Source organism: Lactuca serriola, chromosome 5 (assembly GCF_051521515.1).
Source record: "Lactuca serriola cultivar US96UC23 chromosome 5, Lser_US96UC23_V15, whole genome shotgun sequence".
NCBI classification, from domain to species: domain Eukaryota; kingdom Viridiplantae; phylum Streptophyta; class Magnoliopsida; order Asterales; family Asteraceae; genus Lactuca; species Lactuca serriola.
This window is the reverse complement of record NC_136412.1, coordinates 20,607,687-20,616,611: the sequence shown is the minus strand read 5'-3', so window position 1 is coordinate 20,616,611 and position 8,925 is coordinate 20,607,687. Positions and strand designations below refer to the sequence as shown.

At 32.5% G+C, this 8,925-nt stretch overlaps 1 protein-coding gene across 3 annotated transcripts; it reads left to right on the top strand.

Moving 5' to 3' along the window:
• Positions 1-1,962: 1,962 nt before the first annotated feature.
• LOC145052149 (uncharacterized) lies at positions 1,963-6,027 on the top strand. Of its 3 annotated transcripts, XM_078999963.1 has the most exons (6): positions 2,177-2,316; positions 2,696-2,800; positions 2,914-3,183; positions 3,270-3,443; positions 3,553-3,988; positions 5,163-6,027. In XM_078999963.1, the coding sequence occupies exons 2-6, from the start codon at positions 2,795-2,797 to the stop codon at positions 5,741-5,743; spliced, it is 1,467 nt and encodes a 488-aa protein (XP_078856089.1). In that variant the 5' UTR covers positions 2,177-2,316; positions 2,696-2,794; the 3' UTR covers positions 5,744-6,027. The 3 variants fall into 3 exon arrangements, with proteins under 3 accessions (XP_078856088.1, XP_078856087.1, XP_078856089.1); XM_078999962.1 differs by lacking the exon at positions 2,696-2,800 and having other exon boundaries at positions 1,963-2,316; positions 2,917-3,183; XM_078999961.1 differs by lacking the exon at positions 2,696-2,800 and having other exon boundaries at positions 1,963-2,316.
• The last annotated feature ends 2,898 nt before the right edge of the window (positions 6,028-8,925 follow it).

Here is an 8,925-nt window from a genome sequence, read left to right as displayed (position 1 = left end):
ATAAGAATAGATTTATAACATGGCAAACCCAAGTTCAAAACTTTTTATAAAGCATCAACGAAACTTTAAAAAGTTAATGGTGAATTTTGTATTTAAGAAATAGTCAAGGGACTTTTTTTTAATAGACTTCGAATATTAGAAAAACAAGTTGCGTTATCCATTAAAAAGCGCGTGGATTTGTCAGGCGACATGAAACGGTGTCTGAGCGCGTGAAATGAAAATCTCAAAAAGACAAAATAGAGATCAATCATAAAAAACATTATCCAAAGCGATCGTACACGGCATCCAAACCAATTGCTTACGTGTCAATAACGCGATCATAACTTGACACGTTGCATCTTCAAATCACAGCCGCCCATGTGGGAAGCAAAATGAGCAACGTCCCACATATTTTAGGTAATTTTACCCACAATTATAATAGAGAGTTTTTATTTATTTATTTATTTTTTATCGAAGGCTTTTTAATGAAAAAAAAATTCAAAATAAAAAAAGTTTATTGTATTTTTTATTATAGGAGAGTTATTATTATTTTTTTCAAATGGTTGAAAATTTTATAAGGAACATCAAGTTATTGAAAATACCTCATGATAATAGTATATTCATGAAAAAGTTTAATTAAAAAAATATATTTCAATATTTTTTTTTCAAAATTTATAAGTTTTTTAGATCAAAAAAGTTCATAAAAAACCTCATAGCATTTAATATGGGAGTTTTTTTTTAATGTTAGTCACCATTGGTTGAATAAAAAAATATAGTAGTAGACGATTATTGAAATTTTTTATAAAAATAACTTGTTAATTAGCAAGTAATTTGAAAAAGTTTTAATTTTAAACCCCCTCCCCTTCCATATATATATATATATATATATATATATATATATATATATATATATATATATATATATTTTATAAAGAGAAATTAAATAGTCTTTTACTTTTCTTTCTATTTCAAATGATCACAAGTATATTAAAATATCATTAATTTTATCTAAATATGACAAAGATAAGAGGACTGTTTTTGTTTTTGTTTGAAATAATTCATGAATACTCTTTTGCACATGCGTGTAGATTACATTACACCTACGTTTTTTTGGTAGGCAACGAATTTGCCTCCTTCTATTTAGTAGGAATCAATCTAATTTAAAAAAGATAAAATAAATTATTGTTATAATCAAAGGATAAAATAAGAAAAGAGAATTAATGTATACATTTGACAATTAATAAAATAGATAAAATGATGAAGTACAGGATAAAATAAGAATCAATTTAATTTTACATAAATAAATAGAATCCAACGGAATATCAACACTTAGACCAACTAACATTTTAGTTTTTAGATGAGCTCGAAGAAGGAAGCACACATGTTTGGATCTAACAAGGGTTTTCCTTCTTATATCAACACACGTGTAGAATAATGTTGTGAGACTTCTAAATAAAATCCAATGAGTCATGCATAATAATGTTATGACCTCAAAATCTATAAATGCTTTTAAATGAATTAGTTTTGTCATAAAAAAAAATTACGGTACAGCGTGTTGCTCTTTTTACCGACTACATCTATATAAAACATTTATGGTTTATGAAATAAAGACTTCAAACTTACACTTCCACACATCAAATGCCATTTTGTTAATTAACGCAACATACTTTCTCTCATTGTCATATTAGGTCGTTTATCATTAGTTAAGCCCATAACATTTGGCTAAACACCTTTGCATTCCTCTTTACTTACGGATCTCCATACCCACTTGAGTATATTTTATTATGATAAAGTTGGGGTTTACCAAATTGTCAATTGTGTAAATGTCCCTTTTTATGTATTTTACTAAACAAGCAGTCGCCAAAACTGTAATGTATATATAAACACAGGGGGGTAATGTGTATATTGCAAATTTTTACTGTAGCAAGGGCGGGCGCACGTGAGAACAGTGGTGTAAGCGCGTAAAAATCAACCTACCCACCGGCCCAACTTGACGAAATGCGCTGTCGTTTAAAAGAAGGATACTCTTGGCTTTTTGTTACAGCTTTCCTACAAGGGCCACTTATTCTAACTCAGCCCGTTTCATCGAGTCGACTCAGTTCTAGCTCATCGTGTTCGCCGCCGGAAGAAAAGATAAGAAAGGAACCGTATATTAGTCGCGACAAGGTTTGCGAAGTTGATCGGAAATATTTGATGGTTCAATTGATGAAAAACACCATGGTTTCGCCGGAATCTCAGTTACAGCAGCGTGGAAAAATGGCGTCGGTGAAGAGAGAGATACCAGAGGAATCTACTCTTTATAATGAACAACAAGTCCCTCTGCACAAGCGATCTAAGGTTATTTTGTGATTCTTCTGCCAATTTTTTGATTTAGAATAAAATAAAAATTTGTGCATCGAATCCAAGTCTTAATCGCGCTGTTATGTATGACATGGATCTCCATGCTGATAAAAACAATTCTCGCCTAGAATATTTACTAATTAGGTCGTACTTTTGATGTGTGAGATTTAAGCGGTTTCATCTGTTTTCAACTACTTTTATGTTCTCAGTAACCGGTAGTTTTTTCAAACCGATAGTATGAGCGAAAAGAGGCAAATACTCAACATAGACATCAATCTTAAATTGTGATGCTCTCAGAAGCGAGGAGCATTTAGTATTGATGGAAGGTGCTTTTGTGTTTTTAAGCGTTGCAAATTGATAAATGCTTCTGTAATAGTCTCAGGTAATAGTCGGGTATTAGATTGGAAATCTAGGGCACAATTCAAAGTTCTAGTTCTATGAAAGGAGGAGGAGGTGGAGAAGTAGTCAATCTCGGATGTCTGTAAATCTCTAGTGTTATCTTTGTAACCAATTTCCTGCTTCGGCCTCTTTATATGATGGTTTGTTTACTTTTGCAATATATTGTAAATTGATTTATTCCTTGGTTCTTCCTAGCAGCAGGAGGATTTTGGAATGGGTAGTTTTCCTGTATCACCAGCACAATTCAATCCTTTGGATGAACCAAGTCCATTGGGGTTGAGGCTCCGTAAGAGTCCATCTCTGTTGGATTTAATTCAGATGAGGCTTGCTGAAGGGAACTCTTCTTCTAAGATTGGAACTGATGCTAAGAAAGCTAACAAAACCACTGCTGCTTCTGCTGCTGCTACTGATAAGCTGAAGGCTTCAAACTTTCCAGCATCACTTCTCAAGATAGGTACCTGGGAGGTTAGTTGTACTTTCTGATGGCTGTGTACTTCTTTGAGTCAAAAGCTTGAGATTGAGTGATTGACAAACATTTTATTGTTTTGTAGTACAAATCAAGATATGAAGGAGACCTGGTGGCTAAATGTTACTTTGCAAAGCATAAACTCGTGTGGGAAGTTCTTGATGGAGGTCTCAAGAACAAGATTGAAATTCAATGGTCTGACATTATGGCTTTGAAGGCAACTTACCCAGATGATGGCCCTGGTACTCTTGATGTAGTGGTAATTAACTATTTTTCATTCTCTCACATCTATATATATAATTTATATATATAATCATGACAAACGATGATGTTAAAGGAAGTGATTGTTGGTATGTTTTTTTGTGCAGCTAACAAGACAGCCTCTGTTCTTCAGAGAAACGAATCCTCAGCCAAGAAAGCATACTTTATGGCAAGCAACCTCAGATTTTACAGGTGGACAGGCTAGCCTACACAGGCGTCATTATCTGCAGTGTCCACAAGGGTTGTTAGGGAAGCACTTTGAAAAGCTCATTCAATGTGACCCTCGTCTTAATTTCCTGAGTCAGCAAGTTGAGATAGAATTGGAATGTCCATACTTTGAACCCAAGACTTCAGTGTTTGATGAGCCAAATGAATCCAATGAATATGATTTACACAGAGAAGCACCTACCAGTGGCATCTTTGATTTAGGTACAAGAGCTTCACCTTCAGGAGGAGGTCAGTCTTCTTCTTCCAGGAGTGAGTTGCATGATCCTGTTAGTCGCCCTGCAGAATTCTCTCGTGAAGCACCTTCACCCAGCTCAGGTAAATTAATCCCCCTTTTGTCTTTTCTTACACATCACATAACATGTTCTACTGTGTTTTACTTTTACACACTATCATTCAGACCGAGATGATATCAATGAAAAAAAAAGTTGCAATTTTTTGTCTCACCTAAAAAGGTGGGACACGTCTTAGGTAACCTAACCTAATCGTTCTCTGTAGAACCAACAACAGAGTTTTTTTTTTTTTTTTTTTTTTCAAAAGTTATCAATATTAGAATTAGCTACTAAAGTGCTTTTTACTGTTGGAAGAGATAACTTCTTTGGTAATCTCTGTCAACCACTTGCTATTTAGTAAATAGTATATACGAAATGTTTTTTTTTTTTTTTTTTTTTTTTTTTGGTTTTGTATTTATACAGTTAACCCCTACATTCAGTAATATTTCATTTTACTCCCCTAATTATATTTAACCTTCAGTTCTTTATTAATTTCTGACTAAGTAATCTATTTTAAAGTAAGTTACATTTTTGGTTCGTGAGTTTGTTCCAAAGTTTCAAATTTGGTCCCAAATAGTTTCGTTTTGCAATGTTGCAACTATTTTGGCACATTAGTTTATTTAAAATTATATTTTCAATAGTTTCCTCTTTCAGTTTTGGGGACTATACTCCTATAGGGACGACAATCAGAAATAGGCGCCCAAATTGTAAGAAGGAACTATTTGCCATTTGGGACTAAAATTAAACTTTCTGAACAAAGGGACCAAAAATGTAATTCACTCTTTATATTATTTTAATATCTCATATCAAATAGTAAATTTGTAACGATTCTATAAAATTTTCATCGTTTTTTTTTTCTTTAAAATAATCATATATGTAATAGTTTTATCCTCTTGTATGTTTTCGAAAAAGAACTGGACATAGTTATGGTTTTTTTGTAACATATTAATATAACTAAATGTTATTGTCAAGTAACATATGACGTATGCTTACAAAAGGGCAAATTATATCTAAAGGGGAATTTGTATAACATTTCACATGGATAAGGATAATTTCGTTATTTAATTATTTTTTTTAAAAAAAATATCTTTTTGAAAAGGTTAACGATTATGTTGATAAGTAGAGTTGGGTGGAAAGCTGAGTGTGTCATTACTCAATATTCAATAATAGCAAGTGACGTGAGGTTTAACCAAAAAGTATATTATATAATTGTATGGCAGTGATGGACACGTCAGCAATTGAGGAAATCAGAAGAGCTGGGACTGAAGGACTAAAAGGTGGTATTGACCGATGGGACCAAATCAAAGTACCAGGGATCCACCCATCCATGTCAATGAGTGATTTAGTAAATCACATTGAAAACAGAATCACTGAACAACGAACCTCAGGCAACCACCCACTTTCCCATGAAGAGAAAGAAAGCTTAGAAATCCTGGAAGACATCAGCCGATGTCTGTTCAACGACGCCCAATACGGGTCATCCACATCCGATGAAAAATCCGTAATGTCAAAAGTCAACTCTCTCTGCTGTCTCTTACAAAAGGACCCCACAACATTTCAAGACCTCGAACCTAAAACCAACAATCAAAATGATGGGAAAAGTGTAATACATGAATCAAAGCCTGTTTCTGTTTCTGGTCCTGGATTGGTAATTCAAGATGAAGCTGCTGCTGCTGATGATGATGATGATGATGATGATAGTAAGAAGAGTAGTGGAATGTCCAGAAGGGATTCTGTTGGTGATTTGCTGCTTAATCTTCCAAGGATCGCTTCTTTACCACAGTTCTTTTACAACTTTTAGGATATGATATGATTTTGGAGAGGGAGGTAACTGGTAAGTAAGGTTAGCTGTTAATCTCTTTTACATTTACTTTTATTATATCGTTTGATGAAAAAAGGCTTCTACTTGTTTTGCTACTACTGTATATGTCATAACAAGTTTAGGGTGGTGGTGGTGGTGGCTTTTCTAGTTTCGTTTTTAAACTGTTGTGGTGCATGTTTTCGAATGCTGTTATGATCATGTACATATGTTGTCTTTGACTTGTAATTTCGTGCATTCAAATTTACAACTCCGTTTTGATTCCATTTTATTAACCAACACTATATGAGGTGAAATCAAGTAGTTAAGACATCTAATAGGCTCGTGTTTTTCTTGGGACATACATCAACATGACTCGTCATGAAAATTATTCGTCAAGTTTATTAATATCACAAACAAACATCTACTGTCATGAATTGCTCCCAATGTCATAACCCTCTAAAGATATAAAAAACTAATGCAATGAATTCTCGAAGAAACTATGATGCTATGGTATCAATTTACGGAATGGAACCAGGAAGAGCATAGGTGCTTCACAGCCATTATTTAAAGTCATGTTCTTTATCAGGTAAAAGCCATCTTTACTGCGTGCCGACAACTTTGTACCAAAAATTCCAGATTAACTTGATAAACAGTAGTATCTTGATAAGAGCTCATCGTTTATTTTAATAATCCTTTTCTCCAATATTCATCGAGGAAAATGATTTTTTTTTCCATCGAAATTTCATGGATTTGTTTAACGAGTTTGGATGGTCAATATATCAAAGCAGAATGTTTTTTTTGCTAAATCAAGAAATAGAAATGTACTTTCATAAATTTACATATTATAGCATTCTATTTAAGTTTATTATAGCATCCTAGTCTCATCAAACAGTTGTTTTGCAGCCTTAATTTTGAAAATTTTTCCATATTACTTCAGAACATCGCATGTCAAACATTTGAGTAGTGCCTCCTACACAAATTAAATTTAGGGAGATTTATAGAAAAGTCTCAAATTTTTGGAAAAAGTTTTAATAAAGTTCTAAATTTTTTTTTTTTTTTTTTTTTTTTTTTTTTTTTTTAAAATAGAAAAATCCCGATTATATAACATTTTGCCTAAATCGACGAAAAAAGACATTTTTTATATTTGAACAACAAATAACAGATTATATAATTTTCTCAAAAAGTGAGACTTTTCTGCTTAAATTTTTTTTTTAAGACTTTTTTGGAACTTTTTTTAGAAGTTTGAAACTTTTCTGTAGATAATATTTTTGTTGCAATTAGTGAAGTTACATGTTTGAAGCAATAAGCACCTACGTGTTGTTGCTCTTTTTTTCATCAATCAAAAAGTTAAGACATCTATTTTGACAAATTAGTTAAATAAGATTCTTTTTCCTTATTAGATAAATGATATACATATATAAATATTGATTTGCTACTGAATACATTGTTAATTAGTAGATAACATTGTTAATTAGTAGATAATCAAGGGGTTAAGTGATTATACCTTAAATAATGGATTGTTTCCATCTCGGATGTATAGTGTTTGAATGTACATACCATTTTTAGATGGGTGAAATGTAAAAAATAGCAAAAAAAATGTTACTTTTTACATATCTATATTCTAGGTATGTTGGCATCAAAAAACAACAGGTTACTTTTTACAAACTTTTTTTTTTTTTTTTTTTTTCATAGCTACAGAAATGGAATAATACAAAGAAGAAATTAGCTTTTACCCACAAAGTTGTTAATTAGTTTGCACATTTTATTTACTCAAAATGGGATGTAATGATTAGATCAGTGAGGTAAGCCTTATACCTAGTGTATGGATGAAACAAATGGTATTTTAATATATTGTACCATGAGACTTTCATGTTCTTAGAAAACATTCATCAAACAGGTTAGATGCATAATTCAAAATAAGAAAGAACGTTATCTTCCCAAAGAAATATTACCATGGATCCCATGTTTTATGAAGATTTCCAAACACCTACAACAACATAAATTGATTCACAAAAAAACATCTAAAAACAACTTTGTATATTCTGACCCACAAAATTTTGTTGAGAAAGCATGAGTTGGATTATAATAGTTGTTACCTAGCAATGGTGAGATAAACTCATTTCTATTCCAGGTTCCGTCTTCTACATAGCTATTGCCTAGTTCACCCTTCGGTGTAAGAGAAAACCCATGTAACCGTAAATGAGTTCATTATTACCGAATAAAACACCGTTGTTGATTCCGAATCAACAAAAAACAAAACCTATATACACGATTGTAAGAACCCTTATTAAAGAAAAATCAAAGAAATTGAATCAATTAACCTGTAATTTCGGAAATCAATCTCATGCCTTTGGGGATTCATCAACAACCGATGAAAGCAAAAGTTGAGTCGCCTCCTGAGAAACGACAGGGAGAGAAACAGAAAAAACCCGCGTCAATGAAGAAGGGATGATGAAGTGATTTGAGTAAATGTTTTCCACTTCCAAGATAATTTACAAAAACCTGAAAATGATGCATTAACTTCAAAAGCATGAAAAAAAATATAAAGTGTGGTTGTTTTTGGTAAAAACACGTACACATAATGAATTTAGAAAATAAATAGAACTTGTGAAAGTTTACTCCCTTCAAAAGCAGCCCACTCTCTAACTGTAGACATTGTTATCTGCAATACGCCATTCATTGTTGGTTAGATTATAAAAAGTATCATTAAAGCTTAGAAACTAATGAAAATAAATCAATATCATCTTTATGAATCTCTACCAATAATTTCAATTGATGGTACAGTCAACAACAATGGTAGTTGCCTAAGAATAGCAACCTCTCTGCAGGTCTTATACATAGAAACACCAAGGTAGCAGCAACCATAAGCTTCAAACATGAATAATCCAACAATTTTTACTATATATTAAAGATACAAGATCTATTATTAATTTAATTGTAACGCCCGAATCCTGGTATGTATTTTAAACCAAATTATTCATTTTTGCAAAGGGACTCGACGAGTTGGAGGCCCTAAACTCGTCGAGTAGAAACGGATTTTGGACATGGGAATTGAAGTCTACTCAATGAGTTGAGAAGCCTCAACTCAACGAGTAGGGTTGCCAGAGTGAAACCCCAATTTTCAGGGTTTGCACCCTATTTAAGCATCTTAATCTCCAAAGGGTGGCCTCATTTGTAGCCTC